The 19,948-nt window shown below is 38.1% G+C and overlaps 1 protein-coding gene and 1 long non-coding RNA gene across 2 annotated transcripts; one reads left to right on the forward strand and one right to left on the reverse strand.

Annotated features, from left to right (window-relative positions):
* The first annotated feature begins 38 nt into the window (after positions 1–38).
* Positions 39–15,303, forward strand: LOC112556655 (ankyrin repeat and MYND domain-containing protein 2-like). Its single transcript, XM_025225854.1, has 11 exons — positions 39–193; positions 2,782–2,846; positions 3,207–3,345; positions 4,028–4,201; positions 4,940–5,025; positions 5,607–5,815; positions 6,996–7,131; positions 8,090–8,215; positions 10,338–10,410; positions 10,555–10,665; positions 13,691–15,303. Exons 1-11 carry the CDS (start codon positions 127–129, stop codon positions 13,855–13,857), a joined length of 1,353 nt encoding a protein of 450 aa, XP_025081639.1. The 5' UTR covers positions 39–126; the 3' UTR covers positions 13,858–15,303.
* Positions 15,304–16,278: 975 nt separating this feature from the next.
* Positions 16,279–19,899, reverse strand: LOC112556657. The gene is made up of 2 exons (XR_003097801.1): positions 19,743–19,899; positions 16,279–18,621 (listed from the first exon to the last, which is right to left on the reverse strand). It is a non-coding gene; the product is annotated as an uncharacterized LOC112556657 (long non-coding RNA).
* Between the last annotated feature and the right edge of the window lie 49 nt (positions 19,900–19,948).

Consider the following 19,948-nt stretch of genomic DNA (forward strand, 5'->3'; position numbering starts at 1 on the left):
AGTAGAAAGTCTTTATACGCGAAAAAAAAATTTGGTTAGTGTTTGAGGAATTCTGTCTAAAACTTCTTTGAAGCATAATTTATTGATACCGAGGCTTCGTATGCTGGAGAAACTGCGAGTCGCGAAATGGCGCCGGTTGCGAAGGGGAACCTAAGCGAGTCTGAGCAAAAACTTCTAGATAACATCCTAAAGGGTTGGTGTATATCAACACTTGAGAATAAGTCGTACACCATAGGGTGCGCATGAAATACCGAAGTGTCGTTTTCGTAAGCGGTTGCGTGTAGATTGGAAGGAGTTTCAGCTAGCGAAATTTCGAGATTAATCGTAATATATAGTACTAGTGGCAATGACGATTCTTTATTAAAGTGAGTGGTAGTACAAGTAATGCATGCTTCTCTTTGTCATATAACCCTCGCCTAATGCAGAGGAAGAAAATACAAGACTACGTTTCGAAACTTACATAAGAATAAGATTTCGCATTAAAAGTGGATGTATAAAAACTTCAATGTATGTCCTCACTATAGTGATGGATAAGAGGCTTCAACAAATGATCATATTCATAAGTTGTGGTATAGATATTTCATTAATTCTTGTCGGAACCAGAGTTCATATTTTGGAGAACACGAAGGAGGTTATTCCACAGTATCTTGAATTGCCTAGGTTTCACAAATATTTTTGCAGTCCTCATATAAGAGTCAATTTACAGTGGCATAGGAAGATGTACGGCTTGGTGGCGGGGAACTCGAACCATTCTGACAGTGATCGACGTTCACATTCTTGTCCCCTCGGTATAATTTTTTTTTTTTTTGCGGGGTGAGCGGATAATCCCCTCCCTTTGGTTCGTACTCTGTTGATTTAATCTTAATCTACGTCTGAAATTACCATGCATGTGTGTACAGCATGTTATATGTGTCATGCTGCTTTCTGAGAACTCCACACATCCTTGAAAAAAATTTATGTAACTGAACAAGGAAACTCTAATTGTCCTTCCCACAAGAAAGCGGAGTTGCATATACTTGAATCTTTCAGGTTCAGACATAATTGTCCTTGTGGACTCATGAAGTTGTATCAGAGACATTTCTAGATTTTACTGGCACTTAAGTATCATGTTTTTGCAGCTAAAAATCAATTGCCTTTTCAAGAAGAGACATATTTAATTTAATTGGCATATTCCATATGTGAATGCACAGATGTCTTATACAAATTTTAAAGTCTTCCTAAAAATACCAGCCATTTGGTTAGCCTTTACTTAACATTATTTATAAATGAGAATCAAATAATATTTCATTATCAAAAGTGGCTGGAAGTCCTTTTCTTTATCACAGGCTTTTATTATGTGAGCTTCATCATGCATTTTAGTTAGTTCTGTACTCACATTTTGGATTATTTTTAACTACACGCATAACACAACACTTTTTTATATTATTAATAATAATAAAGTGTCCTTGTAACGCACAGCATTATGACCAAGATAGCCGCACTTTATGCACAGACCAGTAATGATGAATGAACATAAGATAACAGCCAGTAGACGGTGACATACATAAGGCATATACGTAACAACATAAAGGTGAAGTACAAGAGTGAAATGTAAAGCAATGGATAAAGGTATTAAGAGATATGGGGACTGTAAACAGTGTAAAGATGGAGTCGTTACATGCTGGTAACATGACAGACAATATTACAAAAGGAGTTAAGAATAGTAATTCATGGATAGTAGTAGGTGAACAGATATGTTGTCAGAGAGGGTTTGAATGTAGCCTTGGAGTCAGAATGGCAAATGTAATGTGGAAGTGAGTTCCACTGCTTAGCAGCACAGAGGGAGAACAACTATCTTTGTGGGAGGGAGGGATAGAATGCGGGTCTGGGATAAGGAGTGAAGGTTTGGAGCAGGAGCGTGGACAGACAAGATTTCAGTTAAGTAATAGAGAGGAGGAGCCACCAAAGAATCTGTATCATAGTGTTGACAGTTTATAGTCTATTCTAGCTGCAGTTGGTATCCAATGAAAAGAGTGAAGAAGTGGTGTGACATGCTCAGATTTGCGAGTCTGCAATATAAGACAAGCAGCTGAGTTCTAGACTTCCTGACAGTTTATATATTAAAATATAATTTCCACTAGTCACTACTCCAGATTAATGTCATAATTATTAGTGTGCTATTTATGGTGTCATCCAATTTCAGTTTGGAAAAGAACTATTTTCTATAATCTAAGTCTTAGATAAATCATCCTGCAAATATGCATGCATGTGTGAGAGAGGGAAAGTGGGGGGCATTTTCTGTGTAAAACACTGGATTGAAATATGTTAATATTTACCAAATATTAAGTGGAGGAAAACATTAAAATTTCAGTTTTAAAATTAAAAATTTTGCTTTCCATTCATGTTTGGTCATGACTGCTTTCACATGCATTGAAAAACCTCTCATAGAATTACCAGAATCCCAATAAACTGTAAAGCCACAGCTTTATGGCGAGCAGAATGTTTGGTTCTTGTTATTTGCTTATTGTCTTTTTTGTGCTTGATTTCATTAGAATATGATCACAAAGTTCTTATGATCATTAAGAATAAATTCTGCTCTTTGCTATTTTTTTTTTTAAATAGTGATGTTGGCTGTGTGTTTGAAATGTGGCAGACCTGCTATTGCCAATTTTTCAGGTTGTTGCTATGTTACTAAAAGTACAATGTTTTATGTGGACAGATTTAAATCTTACATCTATGGCTAATAGCATTTAACAATCATCCTGCATATTATTATTAAAATGTCACACCTTTATTTTCTAGGTTCTACCCAAGAGATAGCAGCATTGTTGAAGCAACCTGATGTTTGTGTTGATTGTCTTGATCAGGTGGGAAAGATTTCACTCTTTGTTGCAGAAAGCTTTAATGCTAAATGATCTAAATCCCTAAATGATTTCATTCTCAGTAGCACAAAGCCTTAGTCTAACCCTAAATGCCTGCAACCAAGTTTGTGATAAGGAAGAGTACTGTTTGTTTTCTTGTTGAGGATTGATGTTGATGTTCTAGCTACAACTAAGAAATTATTTTTTTGTCTTCACTAAAATTGCAGCAGTCATTTGCAGTATTTTTAGTTTTAAGTTAATGGCTGTTATTTATTATGAATAGTTTTGGCATTAAAATTTTAAACCATATGCTAATAAACAAGAATTTGAGAACAACCACCACATTTACTTCTGATAATGTTTTAGACAGGGATGACACCACTTCAACATGCGGCTTTCAAAGGCAGAACTGATGTTTGTCAGCTGCTTCTGGAAAATGGAGCAGATGTGAACAGTAATCACCATGAAAATGGCTACTCAGCACTTCACTTTGCTGCTTTGTCTGGTGTGTGCTTTGTTGTCCATATGATATATGTTTACAAATTTATTTGCAATGCCATGATTACTTTCATGGACTATTTCTTATCAGCATATTGTTTTATGCCTGTTGCATTCAGTAGATGCCAGGCTATTGACATGTAGCCATATGTTTACATAAACTTCAGCTTTAGAAATAAAAGAAATAGGTGCATAATGACTTTCCCACATCTGCTTACTTGCCCTTTTTCCCATAAATTTTATATTAGAGTATCATTGAAATTCCTTTTGTATCCATAGCAAAAAAAAAACAAACCAAAAACCTAAAAAGCAAAAGTAAATAAACTAAAAACAGTTGGGAAAAAACAATTATTATTTAATCATCTCTCAGATTTTTAAAAATATTTTTTTAGGTTTTGGTGCATTGTCACAAGTCTTGTGGCTAGCACATAGAATGTGTTTGGCGAATATGCAAGTCAGGTAGAGAAAATAAGTGGAAAGTGAGAAAAAAATATCCTTTTTAGAATGGGATAGAGACCTAGATACAACTATTTAATAATGATCGTGACTTTGAAAAAAAAGAGTTATTTAAGATTTGACCTTATTGTCATCTTTATTAATTTTTTTAATGCTACTCAGAAACGTTAAAATTCTGCTTGATATTATTCAGGAGATGCAGAACAGATTTTTTTCAATTTGACACATTTTAGGTAACCCTGCTGTGACACGATTAATACTGGAAGCAGGAGCCAAGATAGATCATCTAAATTCTGTCAATCGCACAGCTGCACAAATGGCTGCCTTTGTTGGTCAGCATCAGTGTGTACGGACTATCAACAACTTTTTCCCTAAGGAAAGGCTCGAAAAATTCACAAAACAACAAGGTAATAAATTCTTATTAACAAGATAGTCTTGAAAGAAATGTTTTGATAACCTGAATCATTGAGATGTTTGCACGCAGTTTTCGTCGGGAAAATTCTGAGAAAATTGCTATGCATGATTATACACTATCTGAAACTTTGCTTCAAGAGAAAAGGACAGTAATTTGACATCAGCCATGGCCACAATTACTTGAGCATTATTTACTTTACAGCTGTCTAGTTGCTTCTTTCCTCCTTGATAACAGATTTTTTAATGATATTCTGTGGAGCAAAATTATTAGGAAAGACATGATAAGGTTAGTCGTCAAATAACTGCACCATCTATATAAATCGTTGTCTGTTCCTATAAATATTTGTGCACTTGAAGGTTAAAAAAAATAAAAAGCATATAAACTAGAAACCAAAGACTTCTGTAATGTGCACAACTATGTGCCACAAATGAAAGGCATTTGAACTCTAAAGATACTAGCATGCTTGAATTCTGAACAGTTTTTTTTTAGCCTTGACATTTGACATTGTGACACTAGCCAATCCATCTATATTTTTCATTGTGAAACAAGGAAATCAGTTTAAGTAATAATAGGCTCTTTGTGTAAATGAAATGTCAATCATATAGCTCAAGCTAAATGTTACGTGTTCATTCATCAGGACTGCATTTTTATTTTCTGTCTACTCAGGTGTTGTCATTTTAATTTGGTGCATTGCTTATAAAATAATGTGTTGTCTGTGTGAATGTTACAGGGTTTGAGACAGAGCCAAAGTTGCCACCAAATCTACAGTTGCCCTTTTTACGATTAATCAATTCCACTAACATTCACCCTGTGAAGGTCTGTTCTGAATAACTTACTGTGTGCTTGATGAAATGCATGCCCTCTGAATTATGTTTGTTAAAGAAGCTTAGTCTGTTGAAGGGACTGACCTTATATTTGCTGGATGATTGATTTGACAGGAAAGTGCTTCACTTAGTATTCATTTTTTCTTTAGCATGGAGAATAGGGGCTATAAAGGGGTGGAGTGGGGAAACTAGTACCCAAAATACTCCTGGTGAATGGTGTGCCCAAGAAACCAAACAGAAAACCAAAGCTAAGACCCTTTGATGCTCAGACTGTTGACAAGCACCTTAACACTGCCCAGAACGCTTAATATTCAAGAACCAAATTATGTTTTTAGCTGATATTTTTTCGTGATGTGTAGATTGTTTTTTAAATCCTTATTGTTTAATGATATAGAATTTTGACTCACACTCTGACCAGACATTCTGTTCTTTTCTTGCTGTGGCTAGCATCATAACACATGTCAAACCTGATCTGATGAACAAAATTTAGAAAAAAGATATTTTGTTTTTTGCTTGTTGTATTGTGGCATTGGATGCACTGATGCTAGAGCCGTTTATTTTATTTTGATTCAGGTGGCCATGTTTTTGAAGGACAATAAGGAATTGGTGCTTGATGCTTATAAGGTAGCCAAAGTCCTGGATATTCTTGTGGAAGAAAGCATGAAGTCCCGAGATACAAATGATGTGCTGGCCATTAAATGCCACTATTTTGCCACCCTCATTCGCCAGGCCAGCAAGTTCCTCAAAAAACCAGATGACACGCTTGATGGCTTTGTTAAAAGGTTACTCCTAAAGCAGTACATTATTGAGTCTTATGAGTGATCCATGTTTTTAAGACCTTATTTTAGATAAACTTTTTGTACAGAAGATGGAAAATTAAATTCTAGCAGCAAGATTTTGTCTTTTAAAAGTTTCCAGAAAATAATATGAGCAACGGAGGATTAGCTATTGTCATATACCACTTTTTAGTTTCAGATAAGGCAGAGAACACCAACAAAAATCTGAATTTAAGAGAATTATTAAACAAAATGATTAACTAATTTTACAGACATACGTTAAGACCCATTGAGCCCCCTTTAACAATAAGTCATTCGTTATAGTCACTTCTGCAGAAAGTCCTCTTTAAAGCTGCTGCTGTTGGGTGAGGAGCTCTAGTGTGGAAAAGACATAGACACAACAGTCTTTTTTTCAGCTTGCTGCTCCACTTTCGCCCCATCAAGATCCGGTGCACAAATATACAAAGAACATAGAGAAAAGAAAAAAACTCGGCAGACCATAGTCCTGAAAATCTAATAATCAGTTAGCTTAAATTTACAATACTTCTAATCAGATATTCCCCAATTAATAGGGTGGTCCAATGGCACAACGGTTAACATCTGTCACAAATACAGTGAAGGTTATGTGGCCTGGGCTCAGCTCTTGTCTCGGGCACGCTGTTCTTTCTCTGCAATTGGCATCTGTTTACAGGGCTGGTTGCCTTGCTGTGATACAGCCTTCGCTGCTGGCTCAGCATAAAACACCAATTTCCTTACCCCTTCCCCAATTAGTAATTTACATTCAGGCAAAAACTTGCACACTTATAAAGAGTCAACAATAAAACTGACTTACCTCAACAGGTTTAACATGAATAAATTACACCCTTCAAACATGTGGTAGGAACTTCATAGATAAGTCTGTTCAGGACTTAACAACACAGGACTGAGGAAAACTGTCAGGTTCCCCTATCCCTGTCAAGGACAAAACAGCAGCAAAAGTCACTTTTTCTTTTCTCAGCCCTAATCTTTTACAATTTCTACTCGTGGAACTTCTCGATGATGCTGTTACATTAAAGAAAAAGTGGCCATGATGAAACACACCTACCCGCATTACTTTCCATTTACCCACCTTTACTGTTGCATTCCTATTTGACTTATTGAAAAAAAAAGGATGTAGGTTTGTGACAGCTAATATTTTTGCTTTCAGTCTTGTTAAAGGCCGAGATGTGGACGGATTTCCTGAAATGCAAGAGAGGATCATACGGCAGTGTTTGAAAGAATTTCCATATATAGAGTCACAGCTGCTGCAACAGCTTGTCCAGCAGATAGCGCCTGTTAAAATTGTAGGTTTCTTACTAAATTTTGTAAATACTTTTGACGATCTGTCATAGAGTTCATGTGATTAAGATCAAAAATGTCATTCTTCCGTTACTCCTTTCTCCACCCTAGCCTATAAGAGTCTGCAGAGTCACTCTGTCCCTACTTCTTCACACATTCCCTCAAGGTATGGTTATGTATATAGCTATGTACTGTTGGGAGAAACATTTTGTAAATTTTATTGAATGTAAAAATCTTTGCAACTGATAATTTTGTATATTTCTTTTAAAATGTGAAATACTGAAGTGAAAGACTTGATTCTTCTTCTTCGGCAAGTTACATTGACTTCTCTGTTTTGAATCTCGTTTTCTGGGATAAAAAAGTGAAGTATTCTTTTGCAGACCTATCTTTTTAAATCAAACATAGTCACAATATGTGAAAATACGATAATGAAAGTAAACTTTGGACTACTTGAACAGCTCAAATGCTAAAAACAATAATTAGTGCCAGCTGTGAGTGCATTTCACTTGTACTTAGAGCATCTGAAATGTTTTCATGTTTATAGTATTTGCTGCAATGCAAATTTACATGAATTTCACTTAAAAACATTAAAAACTGTGCCCTGCAAGAAGCCGTCTCCATTTAGACATAACGGGCCGTATAAACATTGCTGTAAGTTGTGACAAACTACAATTCCAGCTAGGTGGAATCAGAGTTATCCTAGAGGTGATATGGCCTTAAGCTTTTCTGGAGCAGTTGTAGAAGTAAGGTGGACTCAATTATTGATATGTTGCTGCCCTACTTTTGTTTATATTGTAAATAATCTTTTCAATGACTTGAGCTGCATGTAAATTATGGGAAGAGTATTGCTTAGCTTGCATTCTGCAGAAAGAGCATATGCTGACAGGGAAGTGAGTTTACAACAGTTGTGACTGAGATGCATTTCTTCATTGTTGTGTTCAGCATTTTGTGATATGCACACAGGGGGATGCTCCAACGGCATTGACAACACTTGTCTCGGGGATATATGGACCTGTGTGGGAGGATGACAGCAGCTGTTGGACATGTGGAGAACTGAAGGCAGAGAAAAAATGCAGTGCCTGTAAATGTGTAAGTATTTGTGGGGGAAGTTGTGCGTAAATGTTGTCATGGATGCTTCTTTCAGGGGATTTGCCTTTTATTGTCCTCCAAGGGAAAAAAAGTCTTTCGAGAAACATTATTAACAGGGGAGTTTGTGGGAGAATTTAGAAGATTAAGAATCCTCAACATTGTCAGGAAGTTTTGTGTGTTCATGAAGGTACTTTTTCTACCTGCAATTTTGTAGTAAATTTAATCTGCTTACATTTTAGATTGATTTATTTTGTGTGCGTGTGTGTGTGGTTAAAATTAAAATAATATTAGCAAGTCTACCTGGGTTGATTTCTGCCATAAACATTTCTGAGCTGTAATTTTTTTGTGAAATTTCAGTCGAATGTTTGAAGTAAAAAATTGTTGCTGTCAGTGGAGCAAAATAGTAAATTGTGTTCCTTTGATGTCCCTTACCTAACTTAACAGCTTATGTTCAGCAGTGGGTGTATAATGTGTCAGGTGGAGCTATCTATCACAACCACATAATTTGACATGCATGCTCTCTCACTACACCAAAAACGATTTTGTCAGGGCTTTCCTGCCTAGCACAGTGGGCAAATATATTCAAATTAAGCAAACAAACATTTCTTTAAATGCGTTTAGCCATCGTGGCTTAGTGGCAGGCACATAAATAGATAAAGTCGCAAATATCAATCTAAACATTGGGCAGAAACTTGTTAACCATTCCTGAATAAAGAGTCAAGCCTCATGGTAATTTCAAATTTTTTAAACTTGGTTTACCTCCTTTCTTATGTGCTATACTTCTTGCAAGACCAATTTTGCAAAGAGTTCATTTCTTGGGACTGGATGTGATTAAAAGTTTTAAATGGTGCTCTTACATTCAACTCAAAGCTTTCTCTTCTGTAGGCCCTTGTAGACCAGAACCTCTGACAAAGTTAAAGGTTCTCTCTTGTTGAGTCTTTCATAACTGAAGACTACTCCTGTGCTAGAAGTGGCTGTTCCTGGGGTCACAGTCTTGTGTCTCTCTTCAACAATGCAAGGCTGTTGTCAGAGGCTTCTGCTGTCTCTACAGTTGCAGTCTGATATCTCTTGCACATTCCTCACAGCGTCACACTGGTACATCTGGTCAGCCATGTCTCCATCTTAGACATGTTTTGTTTTCTTTCATCTCTCTCAGCAGAGGGTTGGTGGCTGCTCATTTAGCCATCTGGCTATCTGACTGAGACATCCTTACTTCGGCTTCTCTGACACCTGGGTGATCATTGCACGGAATGCATGGGAACTTTTGTCTGCACGCTTCTTTTGTGCCCATGTATTTTCTAAGTTGTTGAGTGCTCGGGATGTGCAAGACACATGTCAATAAAAACCTACTCAAGCAAGGGTTATTTTACAAGTCAGACATGACGAAACATGCAAACCATCATATGACTTGCTTGATTTCTTTCCCTGCCCTTGCTCCCATTGCACCCCTTTCTTTCACATTATTATTATGTTTATTATCATGTTGTCCACTTTTGTTCTGCATCATACAGGTTTGTTGCAGTTTCTTCTACATAGTAACATTTTAGAACAGAAAATATGAAAGGTGTAATCATGCTCTGTGCAAACACACACCTGCTAAACTTAGCACCTTTCCAAGTCTTAACTGAAAAAAAAGATTTTTGCCAAATTTGGTGAAGATTGGACAAAGAGTGTGGATGTGACAAAGTTTCAGCTGCCTACACCTGCATGCATACAAACAAGCATCACCAAACTCTGCTTAAATTATAAGATAATCATGAAACTGGGTTGGGCTGACTCGTAATTGAGCCATAAGTGTAACCAAATCAAATCAAATCAAATCAGACTTTATTGTCTGTCGAGGAGACCCAGGACAGAAATTTTTCTTCGCTCACAAGGGCAGGCATACATACTCATGCAGACATTTAACATACAGTTAGGAGTAAAGATACCATATTGCCAATAGTGCCTGTCATGTCCCACCAGGTGCTAATCACAATGGCCATTGTGCCACACCATTTGATTTGACAATAATGCCATGTTGAAATCATTTGAGAATGTGTGAATATATATATTATAAAAAATCTATATTTATTAGTAATACTATGTGCATTGTTCTCATATCACCTTGTTTTTGTGACAGGTGAGTTATTGTGATCAGGTGTGCCAGAAATTACACTGGCCCACACACAAAAAGTTCTGCAAAAGCATGGCAGGTATGGTGCGGAAATTAAATATGCAATGAGTACTTAATGTTAAACGACTTAAGTGGAAGTTGTCACAAGTTGTTTTTGAAAGATCATGACCAGAATAAATATGCATTACCACAATAGGTAAAACTCATCTAAAATTTGTCACAGAGGCATACCAAACAAGAGAACAGGAAAGGCTGAAAGAGGAGGCTGAGAAAGAACAGAGCAAGAAAGAGATGGAAAAGCTTGAGGCACAGATAAAACAGACATCTGTATCAGGTACACACATACACAGCTTTTTGCAATAAAGGGAGGCAAATATTATGCCTCATAAGTAAATCGGAAGATGGAATGTCTAATTTCTGTTTAGATTTGAACAAAACCCAACTAAAAAACAGTTTTGTCTGTACGAAAACATGGTGCAGTATGTAAACTACTGAAACTGGGATATTAGAGTAATGCATTATTTATTGGATTCAGTTTATTTAAAAGCTGCAGTAATGCTTACCAAAGAAAAAAAAAACTCATTAAAAAATGCTAAGGCCTAAATGCTAAGAAAATTAGGATTTTGAGTGGAGATGCTACTGGCGAGGAATTTAGGCAGATAGATAGGACTCTGTCAGTTACAGTGGAGGGCTGCATATTTCCACCATTTCTTTATTCGCTCAGGAGTCCACCAAGGTTCTGTACTTGGTCCCATCCACTTTTGTACATGAATCCACTTACTACGCTAATTCTGCCTCACTCTACATCTGATCAATCCTTTGCTGATGACACTCAGCTGTATGCCAGCTCAACTGTTTTTCTTCTCAGGCTCACACTGCTATCCAGAGCATCCAAGATTGTATTTCTGATATTGGACTATGGATGACCCACAACAAGTTAAAACTTAATGAAGAAAAATACTAAAGCTTTAATTTTTTCAAAGAAGTGAGACAGAGTTTACCCCTTTCTGCCTGTCTTTGTACGGGTATGCGATGCCGATGTTCCTTTTGTTACCTCAGCATGTGACTTAGGTTACATAATGTCTGCTGGCATGTCTCTTGATAAGCACTTTTCTCACATCGGTCGTTCTGTATACTATGAACTCTGGAAGATCAGCTCCATTCACCATACTCTGTCCATCTCAACCGCCAAAATTCTCATCTGCTCATTTGTCTGAACTAGACTACTGCTACTCTTTTCTTGCTGGCTGTCCACAGTACCTCATTTTCCGGACTCGCAAATGTGAAGCATTCGGTGGCGCAACGGTTAGCGCCTGTCACCAATACAGTGAAGGTTGGCTGCCCAGAGTTCATTTCTCGTCTTGGGGTTCTTTCTCTGCATGACATCTGTTTACACTTCCTACATGCCCCCCCCCTCGCAATGTGAACATATCGCAACTTCTTCATTCTCTTCATTGGCTACCAGTTAAAGCTAGAATAGACTACAAGCTCTCAACTCTGTGCTATGGATTCTTTGAAGTCTCCTTCATCTACTACTGTACTGAAATCTTGTCTGTCCGCACTCCTGCCCGAAATCTTCGCTCCTCATCAGACTTGTGCATTCTAGCCTCCTTCCCACAAAGACAGTCACAAATGGACAACAGACGTCCTCCCTCTATGCTGCTAGGCAATGGAACTCTCTTCCACATCACATTCACCACTCTGACTCCAAGGCTATATTCAAGTGCTCTCTGAAAACATCTTTTCACAAAATCCTATCCCTGAATATTCTTAACTCCCTGGCAATGCTCTGTGTCATGCTAACCGTCATCTAACGACTCTATCTTACACTGTTTATATCCTTTCATCCATTGCTTTACATTCTACTCTTGTGCCTCATCTTTACCTTGTTCAGTGTGGCTATGCATACCTCACTGTCCACTGGCTGTTATCTTTCATTTATCATTAATGGTCTGTGCAGAGAATGCAATCTATCTTGGTCATGCTGCTGCGCATTATTTTCTTCTTATTCCTTTATGCCTCCAGTAGAGCATAGGGCCACAACTACACCCTGCCATCGAATCCGGTTCTGGGCATCCCATCTCAGTTGGGTCCATGCCATGCCATCTGCCTCAGCCTCACTGTGGACCGATCTTCTCCATGTCTGCCTGGGTGTCCCAACCCTGCGCCGCCCCTGTTTGTTGCAGCCCAGAGCTTGTCTCGTTAAATTGTCAGCTGGCTTTCGTAGGGTTTGACCAATCCAGCCCCACTTCCACTTCTTGATTTCTTGGCTGACAGGTTTTTGGTTGGTTCTCTCTCGCAGGTCTGTATTGGACTCACAGGTCTGTGTTGGAGATCTTCTCTGGCCATCTGATGTTGAGGATGTGACGCAGACATCTGTTGACAATTGTCTGAATCTTGTTAGTGATGGTATTTGTTGCATGCCATGTCTCAGATCCATTTAGGACTGACTTCACATTTGTGTTGAAGATGCCGATCTTGGTGTGTAGAGATAATGCCTTGGAGTTCTAGATAGGTCGCAGGATGTGGAATGCAAGCCTGGTTTTATTTGACTTCTTACATCTTCATCTGCACCTCCATCATTGCTGACTATGCTGCCAAGATAGGTAAAGCGGTCAGTTTCGGTAATACATTCTCATTGAAGTTGGAGTGGAGCTTCTTGCTTGTTGTTGACCTGCATTGCTTCGCTCTTCTTGATGTTAATTGTCTGGCCAGTATCACTGCTTCTTTTAAGCTGAGTGAGCTTTGTCTGTGCACATGTTGCTGCTTTTGGGACAACAGGATCCTCAAGTTGTGTGGCGAAGGTCCACTGAACACCTGTGTTGCTGTTGAAGGTTGTTCTTCTCATGATCCATTCTATGATGATCAGGAAGATTGTTGACGAGAAGGGGTTGGTCAGCTTCCCATTGTGGATCACCTGGCATGTCGATTCCTCATACAGCTTCTGATTATGGCAATGAACTTTGATGGAAATTCATAGTACTGCATCAGCTTAATGGTTGCCCTGTCTACAGAGTCAATAGCCTTCTCAGACTCCACAAATGTCATATGCAGTGGCAACTGCCATTCGATGGGTTGTTCAATATTTATAAGTTCACATTATTATAATGATAGAAAGTTCTCCACGGCAGTCATAGGTGAGATGTGGCATTGCTGTAATGTGTATACTTAACATCTGTTGGCTGTTGGATTGTTCTTCAACAGTCAACATTGTTAAGCTGCTCTAACAGATTTGTAAGAAGTTGAAGAGTGATGTATTGTGGTATGATCAATAGATATATCTTGGCATCTAAATTGAATTACTTTGGTTGCTGCATATTGAAACAGAGAGAAGTGAAAGAGTTTCTTTTTCTTTATAGAGGACAGTGAAGGGAATATGCGGAGTGGAGAGACTGCTGTCCAGCAAGAGGAGGTGGCTTCCAGTCAAACAGAGCTGAGGATGGTAGCAGAGACTGATACACTGACAGGCTCAGCTGAAAATGATAGGAAGGTGTTGGCCGAAAACATCGAGAAATCAAAAAGCTAAAAGGCTTGGATGAAGATGACAGTAAAAATAATCAGCTTAAAACTGAATGTGACACTAAGTTCACAGAGTTGACTTCCTCAAATATGATGCAGAAAATTGAGATTTAAGGAGACATTCAATGAGAATGAATGGCTGAAAGGTCTGAAACATTAGGGTTTATTTATCAGAGCAAACAAACAAGGGAAAAAAAGAGGGAGAATGTGTGCATGTAAACATTTCTTGACCACATGAAAATCATGTCATTTATTAGGGTGGAATTTACTGTTATCATAGTACTATCACGTTAGTGTTACAGGCTGCTGCTTCAAATGGTTGTAAGAATTGTGCAATAGTTGGAAATGCAGCAGTAAGAAATGTTTACCTTGATTTTGTGTTGCTGTTGTATTTATTGGTGCTTTCAGCAAGTGATCATGAATGTCTTATTGCAGGGATGTTTCTCTTTTTGTTTTTCCTGTTTCAGAGGCTTTGTAGAGCAACCTTATTGTGAGGATCCTGTATCACCTTAAATTTCTTCTTTTTCTTTGTTCTCATTTCTTTATAAATACAGCAAAAAATGCAAGAAGCAGGGACAGTACAAAGGAGATATGGACAGATCTGCAGTCAGAGGCTGAAAACTAAAGCATTTCTGACTTATTTGTTGTTAAACACTTGAGGTTAAGTTCAAACATTTTTATTTCTCTGCATTTATATATATATAAAAATCCTTTTGATGTTCTGTACTCACAATATTCCACTTTTAAATGTTTACATGAGTGCCTCTTTCACTTCACTAGTTGACAGTTCTCCACTTCTGGCAGTCATAGGTGAGATGTGAAAACCTTAGTAACTTTTGTTTACTTAGCAGCTGCTAAAATGGAATGATGAAATTTAACAAAATAATTTCGCTGTCACTAGTTACAGATAATGCTCTCTGGACACTGGCAGCTTCTTTACCTTGCACAAGACTTTAATAAAGACCACATTTTGTCTATCACCGGTTCAACAGTTTTATTAAAATAAATCTGGTTTTTATCATGTGGCTTATTGTTTTATGCTTGAGGCCATTTTCAAATGGGCAAAGTGCCAAAGCATTGGACCCCAAAGTCTCCTTAGGTTTCATTGGCAAATGTTTGAGCAGGCAAGTTTAGACATAGCATATTGATCAAAGCTCCATGGTCCTGAATGTTTGCCCCCAAACATTATGACTTTTACCGACAACTTTGCCAAACCTGGTCAATGATGCTTCAAAGGGCCTTCCTTTTGCAATAAACTTTGATATGGTTTATTGTCTGCTGATATTAACTCCATTTTATTGTGAGTTGTTATTCTATGTTTTATGGTTCAATTAACAGGATAGCAAATATTTTACTCACTGTTCATGGTGTGATTTTTGCCCCTTGTTACTTTGGAGCAAAGACAACAAATGCAGATTTCTAGAAGTAAATAAAGGGTTCAAACCACTGAAAATTTGTGTTTTAATTGCTTGCTAGGTGGGGTAAATGTCCTCTATAAAATCTCAAAACTATCTTTTGTTCATTCATTGTTTCTCCTATCTTCTTAAAACGAAAATGGTGCTGTCTGCATTAGCAGCAAGCGTTGGAAAGATGTACCAGTCATTGTATAATTCAAACTGATTTTTTTCTTGATTAATTATAATAATACTAATGCAAAATTTGTAAAGCGCATACTCACACTTCTAAGGAGTATGCTCTTAGGCTTAATGAAACATGGACAGCACACAAGGGATTCTATTCTTCCCAAAACTATTTTATTGTAAAGATTCTCCAATGTCAGCAATTAATTATCCGAAGCATTGGTGGCATCATTTAAACTTTTCGTGAGGCTCTTTGTTGACTTGGATGCAAGTTGATGCTGCTCGTGCTTCTCCATGAACCTGTGACACGTAACCTTAAAACACCCTTTGTTTAACAATGTTACTGATATTAGATTTTTTTTAAAGTTATGCTATAAAAATTATTTAATAGTTCTTCATCAGCACAGGATGTTGCAAAGTCTATACATCTACAGCTTGAGGTAGTACTTTTCATGTAAAATCTATATTCTAGAGCATAAATCAAGTGGCTGTCAGCATGCTTGCATCCTGCTTGGTGCATAGGGCCTCCAAACATTATTGCACAATCTTTTTATTTTTGTAACATTGCTTCCTCTTATGTGAGAGATGTTTTCTTTTAGTTTAACATCTAATGCTGAAGGCTGGCACATCTGAGTTGGCTTTACATTTACTGGATATTTCAGAGCCACTAAGTTTTCAAATGTTCTCAGGCGAAGCCATGCAGCAGATTCTTTACGTAGACAACATAATATTTACTCCACGCCTTCTCATTTGTAAAGCGAACAAACATCTTGCCCAGCACTTCTGGGCTGGATTTTTTTATGAACTTCATCCACTGAAAGTATTAAAAAAAAAACAACAGATGCAAATGTAATGCAATCATTCAATACTTAAACTAAAACAGTCTTTATGCTAGTGTAGCGAATCCCATAACGTACTCAGACCCTACAGAAGTATGACTCTTTAGATTTTAGAAAGTGTACATTAGTGAGCAGAAGTTATATTTCTTCTTTTCTACTCTAATGGACCTTATTTATATACAAGTGCCATCTTGATGCCAGAATGAAACCTCATGTGCCAGTATAGTGGCTACCAAGGCTAAATGATCCTTGATACAAGGAATTCATGCTATCAAATTTACAATTACTGAAGAATTAACACTTAAAAAAAAAACAAAAAAAACAATAAACACTAGACTGGCACTGCATTAATTTTTCACTTACAAGATAATAAAATTATGTTTGTGTGACACTTTGTAATTGATAGTATGATGCCAATGAATTTTTTTCTTGGTAATGTGCTCATATTTATCATGCTTTTCTTAACGTTTGAAAGAGTGAAACAAGAAATTATCATATATGTTAGGGCTATTTTCATTCTTGCCAAGGCCATTGAACACATGGTACTTAGATTCTGCCATGGACTTGAATAATTTACCTTACCCGCACACTTGCATATTACTCTGTGTGTACATTCATACTTCTAGTATTTCTGGACCAGAAACCTGTTTGCTATACCTCATGTCACTATTTTCCACATTGTGTACACATCTCTTAGATTTGTTACCAACCTGTATAATTTGTTTTAAGATAAGATAAGATAAGATAACTTTATTGTCCAGCAAAGGAGATGTGTCTTCCAGCATGCAAGCAGTCAGAGAGAAAATCAAAAACATCAACAATAACATCAGCAATGGCAGAAGTGAGCACACACACACCCACGCCTGCATCAAAAGGACAATACATCAGTTTCCATGACTACATAATAACAGTGATAACAGAGATGGGATTACGTCATCCCCCTTGTGTGTAACACTACTAGTCGCTTATAGTTTTTTGTTGGTTGACAGCAGAGATGGCCGATGGGACGAATGACCTTCTATAAACGTTCTTTTTCGCAAGAGGGACCCTCAACCTCCGTCCTGAGGGCATAGGCTCGAAGCGGGGGTTGAGTGGGTGGGTGGGGTCAAGCATGATTTGTGTTGCTTTCCGGACAAGGGCTGAATCGTACAGGTGGGAAAGGGTCAGCTGTTGTGAGCCTACAATTTTGCTGGCTGTGTTTATGGTGCGCCTCAGTTTGTTCTTGTTTGTCACGCTTGTCTGGCCATACCAAGAGACAATATTAAATGTAATTATGCTTTCTACCAGCGCACGATAGACATCTCCCAAAATGTGTTCACTTACCTTAAAACTGCGAAGCTTCCTGATCAGATACAACCGTTGTTGTGCCTTCTTATGCACTGTCCATACATGTTCAGTGAAATTCAAATGAAATTTTGCTTATGTATATTGCACAGTAGTACATTTCTCTTGAATTTGTGTTGCCAGCTTGTATAATTTGCTTTGCTCTATATACAGTGGTGACATATCTCTTACATTAGTCTCTATCATATTATCTTCTTTACCTAATGTGTATCTGTTACACAGCGTGCACACATTTTCCCACATTTGTGTGTCACCATAGTTTGCTGTTCCTCATGTGAATATACTGCTAGTCCTTTTTCAACACCCCATACAGTTGTTGATAGGAACATTTATAAAAGACCCCAGATGACAGGAGTTCTTTTCACATTCAATTTTCCTTGCTATATGCTTAGGTTAGTTGTAGAATTATAAAGAAACAAAACTATGCCATAGCACCATTTCTTGAGAACACCACTGGTTGTCTCAATGGTGCTCCTTGTTGAGCAGTGGGCATGGTAAAACTCTCCTTGGCTCTGGTGTCTGAATTTAGAAAGGGGTGTGATAAGCCAGTCCCTCAGTGGGTTCCATTGTCCCCCAGAATAACCTCCGGCAGAAGGTGAAGATTAGTCTTTATGACCCTGAAAAGGAAGCTCTCCTGTAGTATCCTGGCATCATGAACATAGCCAGGCCAGTTTACAACAGGCTGGTGAACAAGTCGGTATCACACAGTAATTGTGTGTTGATCCTTGTGATTAGCATGCTGGTATTCACTTTCTGAAGGTTGCAAGACAGATACATGAGTGCACTCAATGCAGCTGATTACATGAGGAAATCCTGCCATTGCATACAATTTTGCTGTTCTAGCAGCAGTTTCTCCAGCAGCTAGCAGGCACACATATTCACATAGGCGCCTTGCAAAGGCAGCAGACACTGCTGATTACTCAGCTGGCTATGGCTTTGTCAATGCAAAACGTCAGCAACTACAACTTGCATTGTGCCTTTTGCATAAAATCTTAATGCCACCATCATCTGAAAAAGACACAAGTTTTGTTAACAACTATAAGCAGAGTTAGAAAATATTATAGACCTTCATGATCTATATATTTCTATTCTATCTATCTATCTATTCCTCTTCGTGCATCAGGTTGCACATAAGGCCTCAACCAGAGTCCGCCACCGATGTCGATCGGCTGAAACCCGCTCTAGGTGACCCCATGTCCAGCCCTTTCCTTTCATCTCCCTTTCCACTGTTCTTCTCCAAGTTTCCTTTGGGCGGCCTCGTTTTCTTCGGCCGTCTGGAGTCCATCGTAGGGCGACTCTGGAAAGGTCTGCTGTCTGCTGGCGGAGCACATGTCCAATCCATCGCCAACGCCTTCGTTGAACCTGCGTGGTGATGGACTCGGTTTCAGTTCTTCGGTGGAGTTCTTCGTTGCTGATGGTATTTGGCCAAAAGATGTTAAGTATGCGCCTGAGGCATCTGTTTTGGAAGACGTCAAGCTTGTTACTGATGGTTTTGGTCATCTTCCAAGATTCTGATCCGTAAAGGAGGGTGCTGATCACATTTGACTTGAAGATTCTCAGTTTGATCTTCTGGCTGATGTTTTTTGCCTTCCATGTGCTCCTGAGTGAGGCGAAGGCCTGGCTGGCTTTCGCCAGTCGGGCTCGAATCTCCACCTCTGCATCCCCGGTGTTTGACATTTTGGACCCAAATATATTTCTATTACTCACATCTAAATAAATCTGCCCCTTTTGGGTTAAGGACAAATGTGAACATAAACTTAACTAGGATTACTTACCTCTTGAGCCACATGTTTACAATGTGGACATGCATATACTACTAACAATTACTCTGTCAAATTGCTTAACATGCATTAACTCTCACTATAACTAAGGTTTCGGGCTCTCTGCTACTTTATTTTGAGTTGCGTTACCTGAGTCCATTGACATTAGCATTTCAAATTACAGTTATTATATATACTAATATAATGGGGGAATTCGATGTTATAACTTAGATTCTACTTTAGAAATCGAGGGCGAGGAATAGTGAGAGTTAATAATAATAAAAATTATAAAAAAAAGATGTTATACAATACCATCTGTTATGATGACGTATGAGGCAGATCAGTATATGTAGTAGTGACTAGTCTTACCTGCAACAACGGTGGAACGGGTGGTCAATCTCATTTTCCACTAGGTCGGTTATATAAGGTCGACGAATGGAAAACGATTAAGCAAATCTACGTTGTGATATATTTCAAAGGGATGTGATGGATCCCTGAAGATCGTGTCGTGGAGAGTTAAGCCCAGCAGCGTTGTCCAATGGGATGAAAGCACTCAGCGCTGCTGTCCAATGGGA

Source organism: Pomacea canaliculata, linkage group LG2 (assembly GCF_003073045.1).
Source record: "Pomacea canaliculata isolate SZHN2017 linkage group LG2, ASM307304v1, whole genome shotgun sequence".
Lineage (NCBI taxonomy): Eukaryota > Metazoa > Mollusca > Gastropoda > Architaenioglossa > Ampullariidae > Pomacea > Pomacea canaliculata.

What these genes read in the sequence shown, in the direction of transcription:
- LOC112556655 (XM_025225854.1), top strand. Translation starts at nt 127, where the DNA reads ATGGCGCCGGTTGCGAAGGGGAACCTAAGCGAGTCTGAGCAAAAACTT. An exon ending in GTGTTGATTGTCTTGATCAG is followed by an intron (nt 2,847 to 3,206) that starts GTGGGAAAGATT and finishes ATAATGTTTTAG; the next exon opens with ACAGGGATGACACCACTTCA. An exon ending in CTTGATGGCTTTGTTAAAAG is followed by an intron (nt 5,816 to 6,995) that starts GTTACTCCTAAA and finishes TTTTGCTTTCAG; the next exon opens with TCTTGTTAAAGGCCGAGATG.